Source organism: Scyliorhinus torazame, chromosome 10 (assembly GCF_047496885.1).
Source record: "Scyliorhinus torazame isolate Kashiwa2021f chromosome 10, sScyTor2.1, whole genome shotgun sequence".
In the NCBI taxonomy this organism is placed as follows: Eukaryota; Metazoa; Chordata; class Chondrichthyes; order Carcharhiniformes; family Scyliorhinidae; genus Scyliorhinus; species Scyliorhinus torazame.
The window spans coordinates 43794246-43817846 of record NC_092716.1 but is presented as its reverse complement, the minus strand read 5'-3'; the positions used below and the strand labels follow the sequence as shown (position 1 = coordinate 43817846).

Here is a 23601-nt window from a genome sequence, read left to right as displayed (position 1 = left end):
CTCCCTCGTATTAAAAATGTTGTAATAGTGCTCCTCTGCCTGGTCTGAGCTTTCCAGGCGATACACCGTCGACTGAAGCTTCCTTGCATTTGAAGTACCCTGCTCAGCTTTCGACTTTTTCTTGGTAATCCGACACTTCCTCGCTAAATGCCCCTTGTTGCACTGGTGACAATCAGCGTCTGTAAACGTATTATGATACGCATAGTGTGGCGCTCCACACCTAAAACACTCCACTGTCTTCACCTTTTTACTTGCAGATTTTTCTACTTGATGCAGTGCACTTGCCTGCATGCTGTGATTGGCTTTCTGAATATCTTTTGCATTATTGACAGCCATTTCAATGCCCTGAGAAATTTCTAGAGCATTCTTGAAATTAAACGTGCTTCTCCGAGCAAACACTGCTGAATATTGTCCTCATTGATGCCACAAACTAGTCTGTCCCCAAATCATTTCTTCCAAAGCTTTCCCAAACTCGCAATGTTAGAGAGCTGGCATAATTCGGCAACAAATTTAGCTACAGACTGTCCCGCCTTCTGAAAATGACTATGGAATTTGAAATATTGTACAATTATTGAGGTCTTAGGATTATGTGATCGTCAATGAGTGTAACTAAAACCGCGAATGAAATATCCCCTGATTTCCATGGTGTAGCTAAATTTCTCACTAGCTTGTAAGTCTTCGCTCTGCACACACATGAGAATTGAGCGCTTTATCGCATCGTCTGTGATCTCATTTGCCACGAAAAAGTGTTCCAACCTTTCCACATGTTCAATCCAGTTAGAATCATAGAATTTACAGTGCAGAAGGAGGTCATTTGACCCATTGAGTCTGCACTGGCCCTTGGCAAGAGCACCCCACCCATGCCCACACCCTATCCCCACCTTTTTTGGGACACTATGAGCTATTTAGCATAACCAATCCACCTAACTTGCACATCTTTGGACTGTGGGAGGAAACCCACGCAGACACGGGGAGAATGTACAGACTCCGCACAGTGACCCAAGCTGGAAATCGAACCTGGGACCCTGGAGCTGTGAAGCAACTATGCTAACCACTGTGCTACTGTGCTGCTCTAGCAGTTCTCTTCCACAAACTCACTGATAGACCCAGCATAGCTATGGTTCATCTAACTTGTCTTCCATTGGTTAGCTTAGCAAAACATTTTGTTGAATATGCTGAAACTCTATTTTCTTTTTATTCTTGTCACCAAAAATGTGGTAACTTGACCACAAAAAGGTAGTCGAAACGTATTGTTAATTAAGTTTAAAAATAAAGTTTCAAATATAGTATGGACTCAAAAACATCTAATAGTAACAGAATAGAATTAGAACTAATGGCAGTTTAATACGAATATACACAGGTAACAACAACTAATGACATCACACTTATTGATGACATCAGCAATGGATATAAATAAGAAGATGCATAATAATAACACTATAACACTCATTCATCCATAGTTTTTCTGGTTCATAGCTGAGCTTCAGCACCTGGGCTTGGGTTGCAAAACCATCTGTTGAGCAGCAAAGGCTTTGATTCTGACATGGTCTATAATCCAATTGAATAACTGATGAATTTGTAAACAGTGGAACGTAATGGTTGAGTAGCTTCTGAATCTCAACAGAGCACTACTGGAATGGCAGATTTATATATTGGCGGGAGGTTTTTAAAATGTATTCATTTCGGAAATGTGGGTATCACTGGCTATGCCAACATTTATTGCCTACCCTACTTATAAAACCATAAGACATAGAATTAGGCCATTTGGCCCATCGAGTCTGCTCCGCCATTCAATCATGGCTGATATGTTTCTCATCCCCATTCTCCTGCTTTCTTCCCAAAACCCCTGATCCCTTCATTAGTCAAGAAACTATCTATCTCTGTCCTATAGACACTCAGTTACTTGGTCTCCACAGCCTTTTGCGGTAAAGAGTTCCACAGATTCACCATGCTATAGCTGAAAAAATTCCTCCTCATCTCAATTTTAAAGAATCGTCCCTTCACTCTGAGGCTGTGGCCTCGGGTTCTAGTTTTTCCTACTAGTGGAAACATCCTCTTCACGTCCACTCTATCCAGGCCTCTCAGTATCCTGTAAGTTTCAATAAGATCTCCCCTCATCCTTCTAAACTCCACCGAGTACAGACCCAGAGTCCTCAACCGCTCCTAATATGGCAAGCTCTTCATTCCAGGGATCATTCTTGTGAACGTCCTCTGGATCTTTTCCAAGGCCAGCACATCCTTCATAGAATTCATAGAATTTACAGTGCAGAAGGAGGCCATTCGGCCCATTGAGTCTGCACCAGCTCTTGGAAAGAGCACCCTACCCAAGGTCAACACCTCCACCCTATCCCCATAACCCAGTAACCCCACCCAACACTAAGGGCAATTTTGGTCACTGAGGGCAATTTATCATGGCCAATTCACCTAACCTGCACATCTATGGACTGTGGGAGGAAACCGGAGCACCCGGAGGAAACCCACACACACACTGGGAGGATGTGCAGACTCCGCACCGACAGTGACCCAAGCCGGAATCGAACCTGGGACCCTGGAGCTGTGAAGCAATTGTGCTATCCACAATGCTACAGGGCCCAAAACTGCTCACAATACTCCGATGTGGTCTCACCAGAGCATTATACAGCCTCTGAAGTACATCCCTTATCTTGTATTCTAGCCCTCGCGACATGAATGCTAACATTGCATTTGCCTTCCTAACTGTCGACTGAACCTGCATGTTAACCTTAAGAGAATCTTGAACACGGTTTGAGTCGCTTTGTGCATCTGATTTCCTAAGCCTTTTCCCATTTAGAAAATAGTCTATGCCTCCTTTCTTCCCACCAAAGTACATAACCTCACACTTTTCCACATTGTATTCCATCTCCCACTTCTTTCCCCACTCTCCTAGCCTGTCCAAGTCCTTCTGCAGCTACCCTGCTTCTTCAATACAACCTGTCCCTTTGCATATCTTTGTATCATCTGCAAACTTAGCAACAGTACCCTCAGTTCCTTCTTCCAGATTGTTAATCTATATTGTGAAAAGTTGTGGTCCCAAGACCGACTCCTAGGCACACCACAAGTCACCGGCTGCCATCCTGAAAAAGATCCCTTTATCCCCAGTCTCTGCCTTCTGCCAGTCAGCCAATCCTCTATCCATGCAGTATCTTATCTTTACCATTATGGATTCTTAACTTATTTAACAGACTCCTACACAGCACCTTGTCAAATGCCTTCTGGAAATCTAAATAGATCACGTCCACAGGTTCTCCTTTGTCTAACTCCCTTGTTACCTCCTCAAAGAACTCTAACAGATTTGTCAGTAATGACCTCCCCTTGACGAAGCCGTGCTGACTCAGTTCTATTTTATCATGCACTTCCAAGTACTCTGCACTCTCATCTTTAATAATGGACTCTAAAATCTTACCAATGACTGAAGTCAGGCTAACCAGCCTGTAATTTCCCATTTCTGCCCCTCTCCCCTCTTAAACAGGGGTGTTCCATTAGCCATTTTCCAATCTTCTGGGACCCTGCCTGCCTCCAATGATTCCTGAAAGATCACCACCAATGCCTTCACAATCTCCTCAGTGATCTCCTTTATAACCCTGGGTGTAATCCGGGTGATTTATCTTTCAGTTGTCCGAGAACCATCTTCTGAAGTTCTGGTATCCCACTGGTGTCTTTCACTGTGAAGACTGATGCAAAGTACCTATTCAGTTCCTCTGCCATTTCTTGTTTCCAATTACAACTTCTCCAGCCTCATTTTTCCAGTGGTCCAATGTCTATTCTTGCCTCTCTCATTTCTTGTATATTGAAAAAAATTCTTGCTATCTTTTATATTACTAGCTTGTTTACACACAATATATTTCAAAGTCAGGATGGTGAATGACTTGGAGGGGGACCTCCAGGTGGTGGTTATCCCAGGTATCTGCTGTTCCTGTCCTTCTAGACGGTAGTGATGGTGGGAGTGGAAGGTGCTGCCTAAGGAGCCCAGGTGAATTCCTGCAGTATCCCTTGTAGGTGGTACACACGGCTGCTACTGTTGATTGGTGATGGAGGGAGCGAATGTTTATGAAAGGGGTACCAATTGAACAGGCTGCTTTGTCCTGGATGGTGTTGAGCTTCTAATGTTGTTGGAGCTGCATTTATCCAGGCAAGTGGAGAGTATTCCATCACACTCCTGACTTGTGCCTTGTAGATGGTGGACAGGACTTTAAGAATAGGGAGGTGAGGATTCCAAGCCTCTGACATGCTCTTGTAGCCACACGGGTCTGAGATCTCCTGCCATGTCTTAAACCTTAGGTGAATGTATACAACAACAATTCCAAAAAACGAAAGAAAAAATAAATAAATTAGACAATGAAAAGAAAAAAGAAAAGAAAAACTACTTACCAGTCACTTACCAGGGATAAAAAGCACCTCCTCCCCACCTAGCTTCGAATTCCCACCTAGATTCAAATTCCCAAACTCACTCTTTGCTGTCTCACTCTGGCTGTGTCTTCTCTGGCTCACTGGGAGAACTCACTCTTTGTGCTAGGTCTGACTCCAACCAGTGGAAGGTTTTCCCTGATTCCCATTGACTCGTTTTGCTAGGGGTCTTTGATGCCATTTATGAATGTTTGTATAACAATTAGTTTTATATAGCACTACATAGTAGTTACAGTGCAGAAATAGGCCCAAAGCCCAACTGGTCTATCCTGTTATTCATACGCCACACACGCTCCTCCCACTCTACTTCATTTAACTGTATCCATATATTTGTTTCTCCTTCATAATTCGCTCTATTTAGGAAGAAAAAACATCTATCTAATGCCTTTCACTACTAATTAAGTATTTTTGAAATGTAGTTTTGTTGTAGTAGGAAATATAGCTGCCAGTTTGCACACACAAAGCTCCCACAAACCACTGTGTGGACCGCGGTGTCTTTCAGTGTCACTGGGTCAAAGTCCTGGAAATCAGTTTGTAATAGCACTTTGATAGCCTCACACTACTCAAAGATACAATTGCCTATGTGCCAGATAGGGCTAGACATCTGCCTTATTAGCCTGGACCAGGAAAATACCTTTGACACAGTGTTGCCAACTACATGATGGATGTGCTTTCCAAAACAGGGTTTGGGGAGGGAATCTTCAGTTGAATCCAACTGCGCTTCACAAACCACAGTATTGCAGTTTCAATCAATGGGTGGATATCGGAAAGCTTTCCGATAAATCTGGAGTCAGACAGGGCTTCCTCTCCTTGGCCGTGTCCATGTGTTGCATAGACGTTGTTGCTGAGTCTATTTGGAAGGATTCAGGCCAGGCAACAGAGGGGTGATGATCCTGATAGTGGTGATATAGAGGTCAAAACTTCCCTGTACATGAACAACTTGGCCTTCTGCCCAGATCTGCTATTGGTGCACAAATTGATGAGCATCTCCGACCAGACCCAACTGGCCTCGGAAACCAAGCTAAATCGTAGCAAACCGTGAGTCCATGGTCTTTGGGAACTAGGCCAACCGATTCTTTGTCCCGTTCACGTTTAGGTCAAGACTATGAGAATGCTGGGAATATGGTTCAGAGAGGCTGGGGCATGCACCAAAAACCAGGAGGTACACCGCCAAGGTGGGGCAGAAATTTGGCATGTGGGAGTAACGCTCTCTCCATTAGTGGTAAGAAGCTGGTCATCAGGTGTGAGGTGCTCTGTGTTGCTGTATGTGGTACAGATGTGGCCCATACCCTGATCATTACTGCAGTGATCACCCAAGCCATCTACTTTATCTGGAGGCCAGAGATGGATCGTGCCTGCAGAGACAACATATACAAAGCTCTGGATAGAGTGGGGAAAAATACCCAACGTCTCCCTCATTCTGATGGGACAACTTTGTGTGCAGCTTTATCAAGCCATGCAAAGAACCTCAGTATGCAAACATCAAGTATCACTAGGTGGTGAAGTTCTAACTGTCCTTGGTGTTGTGAATGATGGGTTTAGCCAATTACCTTGAACACACCAAACAGGTGGACCGTGCCATATCACCTGTCCCTCATGGAAAGGTTTATGCAAAAACAACACCTTTGAGCCCCAAGTCCATCAGGCAGTGGTATGCACGTAACATCCGAGGCGCTGTGGGGGGAAAAAGGTGATGATGAATCCTGTCAGATGGTTCCCTGAGCAGACTGTCAAAGTCATTCAGCAGAATGTCTCTACCAGAACTTTCAAACAAGGACCAAGATGTAGCTTGGCTGACGGTGAGAAGGGCACACCCTGTCCATAAGATATGGGAGCAGGATTTGGCCATTCATCCCCCATTCTCCTACCTTCTCTCCATAACCCCATATCTCCTTATTAATCAAGAAATTTGCTTATTAATCAAGAACACCAGATTTGTGCTCGAGATGCTGTTACCTATAGAGTTACAGACCAAGAGCTGGAAGGTGGAATTAGACAGAATAGTTGTCAGATTCTTCATGCACACCCTGTGCACCATGGGCTGTTGAAATGAAATGAAAATCGCTTATTTTCACAAGTAGGCTTCAAATGAAGTTACTATGAAAAGCCCCTAGTCGCCACATTCCAGCGCCTGTTCGGGGAGGCTGTTACGGGAGGCTGTTCTCGAGGTTGCTGCGGTGAGCAAGGAACCATTGCACACCTATTGTTGGAATGTGCCTTTACAAATGATGTACGGAAAAAGTGCAGCAGTTTTTGTGGAGGTTTATCGCATACAGCTCTATGATGCCCAAGATGCTGTGCTCTTCTGTGCTGTACTGTTCTATGTTCTATGGGCTGTTCCCAGGGACAGTGCACCAAAACAAATATCAACTGCTGCTCGAGGCTCATTAACTCGATTAAAGATGTTCTTTGGCCTCCCAGTGCAAAGAGCTGCCCTCAACCAAGTGTTGCAGATGGGCGCATTCCAAAGTCCAGGACACATGCTGAGGGACGCACTAAAGATCGGGAAAGCTTCTGCGAACACAATGGGACAAGAACCCTGTCTAATTAATGCCTTTCAGGCATAGTACACCAAGGGGGCTGGTAAACACGTTGAACCCCTCGGGCTATATGCTTGGCATTGAATATATATTATAGTTGGATTTGGATTTGTTTATTGTCACGCGTATCGAGGTATAAACATTTTAATAAGGTATTTTTTGGTATAACAACAACACAATAAACAATGTACATGAAACTATAAACATAGTGCAAAAGTCGTCTCCCTCCCTTACAGGTCCCACCTTTATGAACCCCCTACTCTAAGCTAAACTAACCCCCCTCCTTTTGCTGACGATTAATTTTCCGCGAAGAAGTCGACGAACGGCTGCCACCTCCGGGCAAACCCTAACAGTGACCCTCTCAAGGCGAACTTGATTTTCTCCAAACAGAGAAAGCTAGCCATGTCCGATAGCCAGGTCTTTGACTTTGGGGGCTTTGAGTCCCTCCAAGCTAATAGTATCCGTATCCGGGCTACCAGGGAAGCAAAGGCCAGAACTTCTGGCTCTTTCTCCTCCTGGATTCCCGGGTCTTCCAACACCCTGACAATCGCCACCTCTGGACTCAGCGCCACCCTTGGCTTTAACACCGTGGACATGACATCTGCAAATCCCTACCAAAATCCCTTAAGCTTCGGACATGCCCAGAACATGTGGACATGGTTCGCTGGTCCTCCCGCACATTTTGCACACCTGTCTTCCACCCCAAAGAATCTGCTCATCCGGGCCACTGTCATTTGAGCCCAGTGAACGACCTTAAATTGTATCAGGATGAGCCTGGCACATGATGCGGACGCATTGACTCTACTCAACACGTCCGCCCATAGACCATCCTCTCTCTCCTCCCAGCTCCTCCTCCCACTTGCGCTTCAGCTCCTCGGTCTGTGACTCCTCTGACCCCATAGGTTCCTTGTAAATGTCCAAGACGATCCTTTCTCCTACCCACCCTCTGGAAACTACCCTGTCCTGAATCCCCCTTAGTAGTAGGAGCGGGAAGGTTGACACCTGTTTACGTAGGAAGTCCTGCACCTGCAGATACCTGAATTTGTTTCCCCTCGCCAACCCAAACTTCTCCTCCAGCCCTCATACTCGGAAAGCTCCCCTCTATAAACATATTCCCCATCCTCTCAATCCCCGCTCTCCGCCATATCCGGAACCCCGCATCCATACTTCCCTGGGCAAACCAGTGATTATTACAGATTGGGGACCAGACCGATTACCGAGGTACAGTTAAAAGTATTGTTCTGCATTCAAATCCGACAGATCATTCACACATGAAAAGAAAATATGAAGGGCAAACATAAAATACACAATGTACATACATAGACACAGACATCGGGTGAAGCATACAGAAGTGTGTACGACTCAGTAGAGAAAATTGTGGCACAATAGCACAGTGGTTAGCACTGTTGCTTCATAGCATCAGGGTTCCAGGTTCGATTCCCTGATGGGTCACTGTCTGTGCGGAGTCTGCACGTTCTCCCCGTGTCTGCATGTGTTTCCTCTGGGTGCTCCGGTTTCCTCCCAGTCTAAAGACGTGCAGCTTAGGTGGATTGGCCATGGTAAATTGCCCTTCGTGACCAAAAAAGGCTGGGAGGGGTGATTGGGTTACGGGGATAGGGTGGAAATGAGCGTTTAAGTGGGTCGGTGCAGACCCGATGGGCCGAATGGCCTCCTTCTGCACTGTATGTTCTATGTTCAGGGACCCGGGTTCGATTCGTGGCTTGGGTCACTGTCTATGCACAATCTGCACGTTCTCCTCGTTTCTACATGGGTTTCCTTCGGGCGCTCCGGTTTCCTCCCACAAGTCCCAAACGATGTGCTGTGAGGCGAATTGGTCTTTCTAAATTCTCCCTCGGTGTACCCGAACAGGTGCCGTACGCAGTGTGGCGACCAGGGGATTTTCACAGTAACCATTGCAGTGTTAATGTAAGCCTACTTGTGACACAGTGGTAAACTACGGTATTGTATTGCATTGTGTTGTACATGCCTGGGCTTGTCCAGGCTGGCTCCGCCTGTGGCCCCTCCCCTCAGGCTCATGTATAAAGATGGCAAGTCTCTGCCTCCGACCCAGTTCGGGTCAGAGTCCAGGAGGCTTGCTGTTTAGTGTATTAAAGCCTCAGTTACATTCATCACTCGTCGTGTGCTTATTGAAGGCATATCAATTTAATACACTAAACTTTAAGATGAACTCATCACTGAAGCCTGATTGCCTGAAGCACAGGCAGCCGACGCCACAGAAACTTTTGAGCACTGGCTAAGCTGCTTCGAAGCGTACCTCGCATCCTTCACCGAAGACTTCACAGACCTCCAGAAGAAGCAGATCCTCCACGCACGGGTGAGTTCAAGAGTCTTTCTTCTCATCAGGAATGCCCCCTCGTATGTGGACACAATAATGCTACTGAAGGGACAATACGTGAAATCCGTTAACGAGGTGTAGGCTAGGCACCTCCTCGCCACGAGACGGCAATGCCCTGGGGAATCCCTTGCAGAATTCCTGCGTGCCTTGCGTATACTCTGCCGGAACTGTGACTGCCGGGCGATATCGGCTACCCAGCCCGCGGAGCTGCAGATCAGGGACGTTAATGTCGCGGGCATGAAATCAAACTATATCCGCCAGCGATTACTAGAAGGGGGGACACTTGGCATCCCAGAGACACTGCAACTCTCCAACTCGCTGGAGGTGGCCTCCCAGAACATGGAGGCCTACACCTCTGACCGCGCGGCACCCTCGTGGGCCTTGTGGGCGCAGCCATCAACCGACCTGGGTGCGACGCAGGCCTGTGCCGCGCAGCGGCCCGCCAACGCCGGAGGCCCGAGGTGCTACTTTTGCGGCCAGAGTAATCACCCCAGACAACGCTGTCCGGCACGGAACGCAACTTGCAACGGTTGTGGGATGAATGGCCACTTTGCAAAAGCCTGCTAGGCCCGATCTCCCCCTAAAACTTCTAGGGCCAGCAGCCTGCCTGCTGCCTGTCGGGGCCGCCCCCAGCTGCCACGCCGCCTGCCATGTGCGACTCGTGGGCGCCATCATCTTCAATTTCAGCCGCCACGTGCGACCCATTGGGGCTGCCATCTTTAACGCATCCTCCAACCGCCATGTGCGACCCATGGGGGCCGCCATCTTGGACACCATCGCCGCTGCGACCCATGGGTCCGCCATCTTAGAGGCCATCGCCGCTGCCACGCGCGACTTGTGGGGGCCGCCACCTTGGGACCACTGTGCAGCCTCCTGGGAGCCCAGCTCATCCGATCGTACGCTGGCCGCCGCTACCTCCGACCAGCCTTCCGAAGCTCGCCTTCATCAAGCTCGATCAGTCCCGGCCGCACCACCTCGCAAAGTCTACGATGACCGTCTGGATCAACGGCCATGAGACGGCTTGCCTTTTCGACTCCGGGAGCACAGACAGCTTCAAACACCCAGATACAGTAAGGCGCTGCTCCCTCCCAATCCTACCCGCGACCCAGAAAATCTCCCTGGCTTCCGGAACCCACGCAGTAGAAATCCGGGGGTACTGTGTTACCACCCTTACTGTACAAGGCGTACAGTACGCTAACTTCAAACTCTATGGTCCTTCCCCTTCTCTACGCTGCCCTATTACTGGGGCTCAACTTCCAGTGCGACCTCCGGAGCCTTACTTTAAAGTTCGCCGGACCCCTGCTCTCCCTCACCGTCTGTAGCCTCGCAACCCTTAAGGTCGCCCCACCCTCGCTCTTCGCAAATCTCACCCCGGACTGTAAGCCCGTCGGTACCAGGAGCAGACAATACAGCGCCCGGGACAGGGCCTTTATCAGGTCGGATGTCCAGCGACTCCTGCGAGAAGGGATCATTGAGGCTAGTAACAGCCCCTGGAGAGCTCAAGTGGTGGTCGTCAAGATGGGGAGAAGCACGGGATGGTCATCGATTACAGCCAGACCATCAACCGGTACACGCAGCTCGATGCATATCTCCCCTCCCCCGCATATTTGACATTGGTCAATCAGATTACGCAGTATCGAGTCTTCTCCACGGTTGACTCGAAGTCCGCGTACCACCAGCTCCCTATCCGCCCGGTTGACCGGCAATACACTGCCTTCAAGGCAGATGGCCGCCTCTACCACTTCCTCAGGGTCCCCTTCGGCGTCACCAATGGGGTCTCGGTCGTCCAAAGATAAATGGACCGAATGGTTGACCAGTACGGGCTGCGGGTCACGTTCCCGTACTTAGACAATGTCACCATCTGCGGCCATGACCAGCAGGACCATGACGAGAACCTCCGGCACTTCCTCCACACCGCTAAACTCTTGAACCTCACCTATAATAGAGAAAAATGCATCTTCCGCACAACCCGTCTAGCCATCCTCGGCTACGTCGTGGAACACTGAGTCCTAGGGCCCGACCCGGACCAACCGCATGCCCCCTCCTGGAACTCTCCCTCCCCAAAGTCCTGAAGAGATGCCTGGAGTTCTTCTCGTACTATGCCCAGTGGGTCCCCAATTATGCAGACAAGGCCCATCCACTGATCAAATCCACCATTTTTCCCTTGACGGCTGAGGCCCGACTGGCCTTCAACCGCATCAAGGCAGATATTGCCAAAGCCGCGATGCACGCTGTGGACGAGTCCATCCCATCCCAGGTGGAGAGCGATACGTCTGACTTTGCTCTGGCCGCTACACTCAACTATGCGGGCAGGCCCGTGGCTTTCTTCTCCCGTACCCTCCATGCCTCCGAAATTCAACACTCCTCCGTCGAAAAGGAAGCCCAAGCCATCGTAGAAGCTGTGCGACATTGGAGGCATTACCTGGGCGGCAGGCGATTCACTCTCCTCACTGACCAACGGTCGGTTGCCTTCATGTTCAATAACACACAGCGGGGCAAGATCAAGAATGACAAGATTCTGAGGTGGAGGATCAACTCTCCACCTAAACTATGATATCTTGTATCAAGCCGGGAAGCTCAATGAGCCCCCAGATGCCCTATCCCGTGGTACATGGGCCAGCGCACAGGTCGACCGACTCCGGGCCCTCCACAATGACCTGTCACCCGGGGGTCACCTGTTTTTTTCACTTTATCAAGGCTCGCAACCTGCCTTACTCCATCGAGGTCAGGTCCGTGACCAGGGACTGCCAGGTCTGCGCGGTGTGCAAACCGCACTTCTATCGGCCAGACAGAGCACACCTGGTAAAGGCCTCGCGCCCCTTTGAGCGCCTCAGCATCGATTTCAAATGGCCCCTCCCCTCCACTGACCGTAACTTGTACTTCCTCAACATCGCTGACGAGTACTCAAGATTCCCTTCTGCCACCCCGTGCCCTGACATGACCTCTGCCTCTGTCATCAAGGCCCTGCATGGTCTTTTCACCCTGTTCGGGTTCCCCGCCTACATCCACAGTGATCGGGGATCCTCCTTCATGAGCGACGAGTTGCGTCAGTTCCAGCTCAGCAAGGGCATCACCTCAGCAGAACGACCAGCTATAACCCCCGGGGAAACAGACAGGCGGAGAGGGAGAACGCGACGGTCTGGAAGGCCATCCTCCTGGCCCTACGGTCTAGAAGTCTCCGGTTGGCAGGAGGTCCTCTCCGACGCACTCCATCCGGTCGCTCCTGTGTACAGCCACCAACGAGACTCCTCATGAGCGTATGTTTGTTTCCCCAGGAAATCCACCTCCAGGGACTCGTTCCCGTCCTGGCTGGCAGTCCCAGGGCCCGTCCTTCTCCGGAAGCATGCGAGGAGCCATAAAACCGACCCCCTCGTCGAGAAGGTCCTGCTCCTCCATGCAAATCCACAATATGACTACCTGGCACATCAGGACGGGTGACAGGACACAGTCTCCCTTCGGGATTTGGCACTTGCAGGTTGCCCAGCAACCACCAACACCACCACCCCCGGCCCTACACCGTCTTCCCCCGCCCCTGCCCAGCTACCTCACGAACTAGCACCCGCAGGCCCACCGGCGACAATCACCCCCCCCCCCCCCCCGACTCAACATCTGGGTGAAGACGCCAACACGCTCCCGGACGTGCAGGTCTCGACACCGGTGCAATCACGGCAGAAGGTCAAGGCCCCCGCCAGACTTGACCTTTAAGACCACTTCACCCCTGCCGGACTCTTTTTTTAAACTTTTTTGGTAAACCACTGTATTGCATTGTGTTGTGTTGTACTTGCCTGGGCTTGTCCAGGCTGACTCCACCTGTGGCCCCTCCCCTCGGGCTCTTGTATAAAGGTGGCAAGTCTCCGCCTCAGTTCGGGTCAGAGGCCAGGAGGCTTGCTGTTTAGTGTAGTAAAGCCTCAGTTACATTCGTCACTTGTCGTGTGCTTATTGAAGGCATATCAGACACTAATAAAGATTATTCTCATTATGCGTGAAGAGAGCAGATCAGTGCATAAGAGGGTTGTTTAGCAGTCTGGTAACAGCGGGGATGAAGCAGTTTTTTTTGAACCTGTTGGTGTGTGTTCTCAGACGTTTGTATGTGCTGCCCTTATGGAAGAAGTTTCACAGATTATCATAGAAGTTGGAAGAGTGAATAAGCCGCGTGGGAAAATAAGCCCCGTAATAAATGGATTTGTATTGAGGCACTTCAGAGTTCAATATACCCTTATGGAGAAAAGTTGAACATTATTGCACTTTCCGTAATGACCCTATTGAAATGTTTATTAGCTGAGGTGGGGTGGGGGGGAGGATTTTGTTTGGTGCGGCAGCTACATTGAAAAAACTAACAACACATTTCAGCCGCCTTTGAAGACAGGTGATTAGCAAGCAGCGATGACTCACCGACTGGGCGCAACGAGTCTCCCTTTCCACAGAAACATTCAGCTGGAGGGTGGGCGCGTGTGTGGAAAGCGATGGACTTCGACATCGTCATCCCGCAGCTCGGAGGCTTCGGTCGGTACCACAAGCGGCTGGCGGTGGCCGCCTGCCTGCCCAACCTGCTGCTGGCTTTCAGCTTCTTCAGCGACGTCTTCCTCAGCCTGACGCCGGGCCACCACTGCCGGCCCGACCCGCAGCTCCTGCCCCTCGCCCTCAGAAACCTGTCGGGCGCCCCGCTGCTCAACTACAGCCTGCCGCTGCAAAGCGGCGGCGGCGGCGAGGAGGGGAGGGCACCTCCTCCCGCCGCCTGGAGCCGCTGCCGCCTCCACCGATATCCGTTAGCGGGCGGCGCGGGGCAGCCGCTGCCCAACGGCACTGTCGCGTGCACCCGGGGCTGGCAGTTCGAAGCGCGCGGCGGCGGCGGCCTCCACAACAACATCGTCAGCCAGGTGAGCCCGCCGCCGTGACTGAAAACATTCAAACCACCGCCCGTCCGTGCCCAACCCTCCTGCCAGGGGCTGTGCTTTCGAACCACTTTAAAATATTGCCCGATTCTATAGAATTGAGCTGCTTCTCGGAAGAGGTGCACGAGTTTTTGTTCCTTTTCTACCCTCCTCCGTTCAGACCACCGTGTGTGTGTGTGCGCAAAAAAAAGTTTTGAGGTAACTGATGGGTGGACGCGCGCGAAGGGAAGGTGGGAAGGGGGGGAACTTGCTTCTCGTTCGGATTCACGGAGGTTTTTTTCCCTCCGTCGCCCGGGATTCTTGCAGCCGAGTGCTCGCTGGCCCAGTCGAGAACCAATGCAGACTCGGCGGGCCGAATGGCCTCCTTCCCCCAAGCACTAACTAGATTCACGGTGCGTGTTGCGGCAATTCCTGTGACCTAATTCGTGTGAATGGCCTCCAACGTTTTTTAAAACTCAACCCCCCCCCCCCCCCCCCCCCCAGTTATGGCTGGATGAACATTTAGCCCCTCCGTAGACTACTTTCTGGACACTATCATTTAACTTCATATTCTAATACTGTAATGTCAACATATGGTTTTTTTTTAGATAACGTTGCAAGTTATTGGCATGAAAACAATCACTTTGCTAAACTCCTGATCAGCTCGGGTATTGGCTTTTTAATGCATTACGTTTTATTCGGAGTTTGAACTAATTTGATACGTCAATCGAAAGTTTAACTTTATGCAATAATGTCTGTTTATCCTAGTGCAAAGATTTATACTCGCTATGCGCTCAATATTTCACTCAAAGCTGGGGTGCTTAGGCTTCGGTCCAAACGTAGCATGTAAACACGGTCACTCGGGTAAATCATTTGCATTTACTCACTTGCGGATCGATGGGTCCACCGTTTGAGTTTTGTGGGTTTGCAAATGCTATACTTGTATGTAAATCATGAAACCGGATATGAGGATCCTAGTTGTTACCTTCAGCTTGATTTATATGCAAAATAATTGCAACTTTGAATTACACTGCGTTAACTGCTGGGGGGCGGCTCCGTGTAGCCCGGCTGCCTCACAGCGCAAGCGACCTTGGTTCAATTCCAGCCTGCGGTGACTGTGTGGAGTTTGCACATTCTCCCTGTGTCTGCCTGGGTTTACTCCTGGTGCACTAGTTTCCTCCAATAGTCCAATTATGCTAAATTGCCCCATTAGTGTCACAAAGATTATGCAGGTTAGGTGGGGTTACAGGGATAGAGGTGAGGGAGTGGGCCGACGTAGGATGCTCTTTCAGAGGGACCGTGGAGACTCAATGGGCGAAATGGCCTCGTGCATTGTAGGAATTCTACTGTTTAATGTGTATGCGGACATTTAGCCCACCGTATCCTTCAGCGACACAAAAATCCAGGTTAAAACCACTTTCCAGCTCTTGGTCTGTGACCATATCTGTGACCTTGGTTATGGCATTTAAGTACATGTTTTTAAATGATGATGGAATATTCTGTGTCTTTCGGTGAATCTGTACTTTCAATGAATTTGAGATCCTGAATGCCCTCCAGGTGAAAAAAATTCTCTTTAATTCTTGCCTAATGAAATGAAAATTGCTTATTGTCACAAGTAGGCTTCAAATGAAGTTACTGTGAAAAGCCCCTAGTCGCCACATTCCGGCGCCTGTTCGGGGAGGCTGGTACGGGAATTGAACCCGCGCTGCTGGCCTTGTTCTGCTTTTATAAGGCAGCTGTTTAACCCACTGCTAAATCAGAAATCCTTCTGCCAGTTAGTTTAAATCTCTGTCCCCTGGCTACTGATCTCTTTGCTAAATGAAATAGGCCCTTTTCTATCCATGCAATCGAGGCGTCTCATTTTATACACCTCAATTAAATTTCCCCATGGCTTTTCTGTTACAAAGAAAACCATCCCAAGTCCTCTTCTCTTTCCTCCCCCCCCCCCCCCCCCCCCAAAACAATGTTGCAGGCCTCAATTTCATTGATCCTGAAACGGGAGAAGGATCCGGAGCAATGTGGGTCATACAGGCTGATTTCTCTACTGAATGTGGATGCCAAACTGCTGGCTAAAATACTGGCCACAAGGATAGAGGACTGTGTCCCGGGAGTGATAGGGGAAGACCAGACGGGATTTGTTAAGGGCAGGCATCTCAAGACCAATGTTCGAAAGCTTCTAAATGTTATGATGCCTTCAAAAGGAGAGGAGGTGGAGATGATAGTAGCGATGGATGTGGGCTTTTGAAGAAGGCGTTTGAACGGGTGGAGTGGAATTACCTGTGGGAGGTGCTAGGAAGGTTTGGGTTTGGTGAGGGCTTTATTGACTGGGTGCGGTTGCTCTATCAGGCACCAGTAGTGAGCGTGCGTCCGAACCGGCTGAGGTCGGGGTATTTTAAACTACACCGAGGGACTTTTTTTGGCCATCTGACCAGTCCATTGATATCATCTTGCAGCCCATCTCTCTTCCTTATCATCAACCACGCCCAATTTGTGTAGCATAATGCAAACTTTTTGTATTATGCTCCTACTTTCAAGTCTAAATCATTGATTTATATTGATTGATACTTATTGTCACATGTACCGAAGTATAGTGAAAAGTATTTTTCTGTGGCCAAGAGCAGGTACGCAGTACATACATAGTAGACAAAAGAATAATCGACAGAGTACATTGACAAATGGTACTTCAACAAATAGTGATTGGAGAGCAGCATAGGGCATCGTGAATAGTGTTCTCGCAGAGAACAGATCAGTCTGAGGGAGAGTTGTGAAAAGCAAACAACCTAATGCTGAGTTCTGCAGAACCTCAGTGGAAACAATCTAACAACACCAGTCAGCCTTTACCCTTGCTTCCTGTCACTGAACTACTTTTTGATCCAACTTGTTACTTGCCCTTGAGTCCAATGAATGTCCAATTTTCTGATCAGTTTGCCCTTTTGGGATCTTGTCAAAAGACTTGCTAAAATTCATGCTGACTACGTCAAAGCAGTTATAGCGCCTCTATAGAGATACCTCGGACGATCAGTCAAATTAGTCTGAGGTGGCCTACCCTTAACAAAACCATGAAGACTTCCCCTAAATAATTGTTGCCTACAGCGCTGAAGACCCGGGTTCGAATCCCAGCCCTGGGTCACTGTCCGTGTGGAGTTTGCACATTCTCCCCGTGTCTGCGTGGGTTTCGCCCCCACAACTCAAAAGATGTGCAGGATAGGTGGATTGGCCATGTTAAATTGCCCCTTAATTGTAAAACAAATAATTGGGTACTCTAAATTTATTTTTAAAAAGCAGAGAGAGAGAGAGAATAATCATGAACCCAGCTCCATCATAATTATATAAATATGAAAAGTGTTGCGTGTGAAGAGTGTTTCAATGGCACTTTTAAGGCAACTGATATTTACTCCAATGAACCTCAGCACAAGCTGAACTAACAACTCTTCTTTTGATTGGGCAATTTACAGGCTTCTGGACTCAATTTTGAGTTCCAACAATTCAGACCCATAATCACATCCTGTTTCTAGATGCACTCTTAATTTCTGTGTGCAAATCCGTGCTTAACAACACAAACCAAACCACCACTTTCCAGCCCCCAACTCGACCAATCATCCACCCCCCCCCCCCAGTTTCATTGTTGCAGCCAGGATCGGAGGTCCCACCTGAAAGTGTACAAAAAGCTAAGGATGCAATAATCTCCATAGTCAGCAGGGTTGCTGCTGATTGGAAGATCTAGCCAAATTACTCCCATCCTCTTGCTCCCCACCCTATCACAGACCTTCCCTTTTGTTTTTGTTTAACACTCTCCTCCATTTAACCTCTTTAAAAGCTACTGCATTTCTAATTTTTCACAGTTCTGATGAAAAATAACAACCTGAAACATTAACTGTCTGTTTCTCTCCACAGATTCTGCCAGTCCCACTGAGTATTTTCAGCATTTTCTGTTTTTATTTACTTAACTATAATAGTTAGATGGGTGTCCCTGCTTCTCACTATCGATTATGATCAAGCCTTGCAGAAATCAGGAGCATAGAAAAAATACCCTGAGAGCAGGAGCAATGGTAAGCAAGCCACAGAAAGCAGTTGCGTGAAGTCATCAAAAACAGGGAGAGAAAAAGAGCAGAGAGCAGGAACATGAGGATATGCTTCTGACCGCTGATCACATGCTTACTCTTGACTACAACGATGGGAAGTTAACCCTGTGTTGGAACACCCTGGAAGGTGACCCTTGTGCTGCTTTTTCTCTGTACTCTTTATCCAATATTGCAACACCCCACTACCTTTTGAAATCTTTTCTGTAATCCCATCTGAAAACAATTGTGACCAGTAATGTAGAACTGCCAATCCTGCCTGCCTTTTAAGCCATGTTTCAGTAGCTATGATATAATTCCAGGTGTAAATGTAAAGTTGATAGTCCCAGATGACCATAGGCTGCTTTTCCCTTGATAGGGTGAGCTGACTGATGGTAATTGAGCCTGAGGATCACTACACCTCCAGTGAGGGGAAAATTTGAGATGGCAAGGCCTTCATGAATAACCTCGGCCCATACAGGAATTGAACCTGCGATTTGGTCTCGTCTCATGTTCTAGCCAAATGACTCCCATGAACCAGCTGTCCAGCCAACTGAGCTAAACCGGCTACACGTGTGCTCAGCTCATCTGCCTTATTCACTAGATTCCTTGCATTGAAGTATGTGCCATTAGTCACTGAATGACTTTGTTGTCTATTTTTTAGGCTTTGATTCCTCTTTGCATCTCTCCCTTCTGAATCTATACTCAAATTCCCATCCCTTCTGAATCTACACTCAAATTCCTATCCCCCACCAGATTTCTTTGACTTCTCCAAAGGTACTAGCAAACTTTTCCTTGCTACAGTATTGGTCCTGGCACTGTTGGAGTGCAACCTGTCCAGGCTCAACGTGCCCAACTTCTTTTGCCATCAACAGCAACCCACACTTGCATAGAACCTTTTAATATAAAGAAACACCCCAAGACATTAGACTTAGATAAAAAAGAACTGTCTGATTAGAAGGGGAAAATTAGATTTAAGAGAGATGGAGAGAAAGACTGTCTAAGGGGGGTGAACAGTTCATTGGAAAAGGGCAGTGGCAACCTCTGCTGCCAATGCTGGAGGAGTGAATGCACTAGTGGCCTGAGTGATATAGACAGAGTATTTACTAGCGGGTATATAGCATTAGAGGATGCTGCAGAAATAGCCTGGGTTGTGGCATTGAAGGGATTTGTAGCGAAGGATGAAGATTTCATTTGGTGTTAAATAGGAAGATACTGTAATTTACTGAGATTAGGAATCATGGACGCTAGCAAAGCTTGATGTGGACAGGAAACATGCAAACAGATTCTCAATAATTTGGAGGATGAGAGACCAGCAAATTGGAATATTGAGGTGGTTAATCCTGGAGATGATAGACTTGTTAAATAAATTAATGTGTTTTGGCATTGGATGGGGCTTGGGAATTAAAGCTTAGTTCTGAGTCAAACAGGATACCAAACTCTTAAATGAACTTTTTAGCTCCAGTATTGGGAAAGAAATCTATGATGATGGCCAGCCAGAACAATGCTTTGGTTGTCTCAGTTTTAATTTGGACAAGGTTGTGACTTGTCCCTAATTTAATGTTGAAGAAGCAGCATCTAGGCAGTCAAGGGTTAACAGAAATGGAGTAGTACAGTTCACCTGCATGCCTGTGAAAACTGAACACGTCTGCAGATGATATTACTGAGGGATAACCTCTGGGTAAAGAAGAGGAAATACATTGTATGTGTTCCTTTAGGTACAGTAAGAAGTCTTACAACACCAGGTTAATATCCAACAGGTTTATTTGGAATCACGAGCTTTCGGAGGGTAGCTCCTTCATCAGGTGAGTCGTAATTCTAAATAAACCTATTGGATATTAACCTGGTGTTGTAAGACTTCTTACTGTACCCACCCCAGGCCAACGCCGGCATCTCCACATCATTCCTTTAGGTAGGAATTATACCATGCAAAGGCAGTTCCTCAGACCTGACGACAGGGGAGATGCTTCGGAACAAAATGTCTTGGTTAATCGTAGCAAATACTGGTAAAAGTGAGGAAAAAATGTTGTTTGTGGCTTTTGCAAGAACCTGTCTTGGATGTTGTGAGATATGCAGAAGAAAGTGATCGAACGGTGTATCTGGAAAAATGGGAATGAATTTTCAATTGGGATTGTAATTAATCGGCATGAGTCATTTTTTCAGCATTTTAATAAACACGTTTGACTAACAATGACTCATCTGCTTTGCATGTGCTGACTGTGTACATCACCTGATTTCTTTCCTCATACAGTTCCTCATACAACTGAAGCTATATTTGTATTGTGTACATACGTTACTATAAACTACAGCACGGTCCATCTCAATTTTTGGCTATTTGTACCATGTATTCAAAGGTTAGCCTTTTCATGTTTAGAGGTTACCATACAAAATAAGAGCTTGTGTTGTAGGGCGTAACATATTAGCATGGCGAGAGGATTATTTAGCCAACGGGAAACAGAGAATCGGGATAAGTGGGTCTTTTTCGGGTTGGCAAGGTGTGATGAGTTTAGTGCCACAGGGATCAGTGCTGGGACCTTGACTAGAACAAAGAACAATACAGCACAGGAACTGGCCCTTCGGCCCCCCAAGCCTGTACCGGTCATGATATCAACTTTGGCCAAAACTCTCAGCACTTCCTTGTGCTGTATTCCTCTATACCCATCCTAGCCATGTATTTGTTAAGATGCTTTTTGAATGCCCTACATCTAAATCAATGACTTGAATAAAGGACCATATTTCTGTTAGCTAAATTTGCTGAGGGCACAAAGGCAGGAAAATAAATTTCAAGAGGAGACAAACCTATCCAAATCCCTTTGAAGACATTGAATCGGCAAAAAATTAGCAGATGGAGTAGAAAAACGTGTGTTTGTCCAGTTTAGCAGGAAGAATAGAAAATCAGTATATCATTTTGAGTGGCAAAATATTGCAGAACTCTACAAAGGGGTCTGGGTGTCCTGGTACATCGCACAAAGTTAGTACACAAGTACGGCAAGTAATTAGGAAGGCTAATGGAATGTTGGCGTTCATTGCAAGGGAAATTGGGTATAAATGTAGGAAAGTGTTGCTGCAGCTGTACAAGACCTTAGTTTAAAAAAAATATTTTTATTGATTTTGCATTTATAATATATTGCAAGGAACATCATACATTACAACAAGTTATTTACGGAGTGGGCAAATGAGGCCAAAGGAGGAATATAAACATGTATACAAAGGTGATGTGTGTACGGATGCGAGGCCCCTCACTTTGGAGCCCCGGTGATCCGTTACCACAACTGTGCCGTATTAACTTGTTGCCCCCAGTATGAAAACATACCGGGGGCGTGTTGGTACTACCTGGGCGTACCTTGTTGCTGTTATTGAGATCTCACCTATGTGTTTCCTTGATATTCGTGCCCCCCGCTCCTCTGCCTTGCCTGCCCTGTATCCTGTTGGTGTCCTCCACTCTTCCTCCATTGTCTGTTTTTGCCACAGCCTGAGGAACAGGCTGGTGAGATGCTTCCACTTGTGGTAAAGCCTTCCTCCGAATTGAGAATTTTATCCTTTCCAATTTAAGAAATTCCAATAAGTCGGTCAGCCAGTCCGTGGCCTATAGTGGCACTGCTGATCTCCAACCGAGCAAGAGTCGCCAGCGGGCAACTGGGGAGGCAAAGGCTAGGGTGTCTGCTGCTCTCCCCATAAGGAGTTCTGATTGTTCCGATACCCCCGAAGATTGCCACTAGCGAGCATGGCTCCACCCTCACCCCTACCACCTTGGACATGGCCTCGAAAAAGGCCATCCAGTACTGACGAGTCTGGGACACGACCAGAACAGGTGGGTGTGGTTGACCAGACCTCCCTGACACTGTTCCCATTTGTCCTCCACCTCAGGGAAGAATCCGGCCCTGTGTTCTGGTCAAGTGTGCCCTGTACACAAGCTTTGGCTGCATTAAGCTCAGCCATGCGCATGAGCAGGTGGAGTTAGCCAGTGTCCCACTTCTCCCATGTCTCATCCAGCAGTGACCGTACCTCTTCCAGTAGTTGTCTGTACATGACGGTGCAGATTCCGTTCTCTAGTTTGCCCACAGTCAGAAGCCTGTCCAGTAGGGAGTGTCCTGGCAGCTGGAATGTTGCTGTCTTCTTGCAGAGGAAGTTCCTTACCTGCTTATCTTGGCTCGTTCCCTTTCGGGAGCTGAAACCTGTGTGTCAGTTCCCCTAGTGTCGCGACTGTGCCATCTATGTATAATTCCCCATACAGTCAGTACTCCTTCATCCTGTCTCTACCTTTTTAAGGGAGGTGTCGATCATTGTGGTATAAATCTGTGGTTCTTGCAGGTGGAGGCCATGGTGGACATTGCGACCAGGCTGAAGTGATGCCTGAGTTGGTCCATGTTCACAGTGGCTACCACTATTGGGCTTCTTGAGTACCTGGCTGGGGGAATGGGAATAGAGCCGTCTATTTCACTCCCGGCTCTTTGACCCATCCCTCAACTCTTTCTGCAGTGGCTGCCCAGTGGTAGAATAGGAGCTTTGGAAGTGCCAGCCCCCAAGAGGTCAGCGAGAGCACGCCCTCCACCCTGGAAGCCTCGGATGAACTTGTATCTGAGATCACCACTGCAGACGTCAGAGCAGCCTTCTCGAAGATCAATCCACGGAAAGCCACTGGCTCGGATGGAGTATCCGGACGAGCACTCCGGTCTTGCGTGTATCAGCTGGCGGGGGTATTCTCAGACATCTTCAACCTCTCTTTTCAACAATCTGAGGTCCCTATCTGCTTCAGAAGTCAACCATTATCCCTGTACCAAAGAAAAGCCAAGCAGCATGCTTTAATGACTATCGTCCAGTGGCTCTGACATCCATCATTATGAAGTGCTTCGAAAGGTTAGTCATGGCACGAATCAACTCCAACCTCCTGAATTTCCTTGATCCACTGCAGTTCGCCTACCACTGCAACAGGTCCACAGCAGATGCCATCTCCCTGGCCCTGCATTCAACACTGGAACACCTAGATAACAAAGACACCTATGTCAGACTCCTATTTATTGACTACAGCTCAGCCGTCAACACTATTATTTCTACGAAGCTCATCTCCAAACTCCGTGGCCTGGGCCTCGGGTCCTCCCTCTGCGACTGGATCCTGAACTTCCTAAGCCACAGACCACGATCAGTAAGGATGGGCAACAACACCTCCTCCATGATCATCCTCAACACCTGTGCTCCACAAGGCTGTCCTCAGCCCCCTACTATACTTATACACCTATGACTGTGTGGCTAAATTCCCCATCAATCCGATTTTCAAATTTGCTGATGACACCAACGTAGTGGGTCGGATTTCAAACAATGACTAGACAGAGTACAGGAATGAGATAGAGAATCTG

The 23601-nt window shown here is 48.0% G+C and overlaps 1 protein-coding gene and 1 long non-coding RNA gene across 5 annotated transcripts in view; one reads left to right on the top strand and one right to left on the bottom strand.

Moving 5' to 3' along the window:
* The window catches only part of LOC140430525 (uncharacterized), a 35894-nt gene extending 22032 nt beyond the window's left edge, over positions 1-13862 (bottom strand). The window contains exon 1 of the long non-coding RNA XR_011949445.1: positions 13711-13862. This is a non-coding gene — a long non-coding RNA (uncharacterized lncRNA). The remainder of the gene's footprint in view (positions 1-13710) is intronic.
* The window catches only part of slc22a31 (solute carrier family 22 member 31), an 82007-nt gene continuing 72187 nt past the window's right edge, over positions 13782-23601 (top strand). For 2 of the 4 annotated variants that reach the window (XM_072518046.1, XM_072518048.1), the window contains exon 1: positions 13782-14195. In XM_072518046.1, the coding sequence (XP_072374147.1) occupies positions 13782-14195 (414 nt within the window). The other 2 variants (XM_072518047.1, XM_072518049.1) reach the window with 2 other exon arrangements.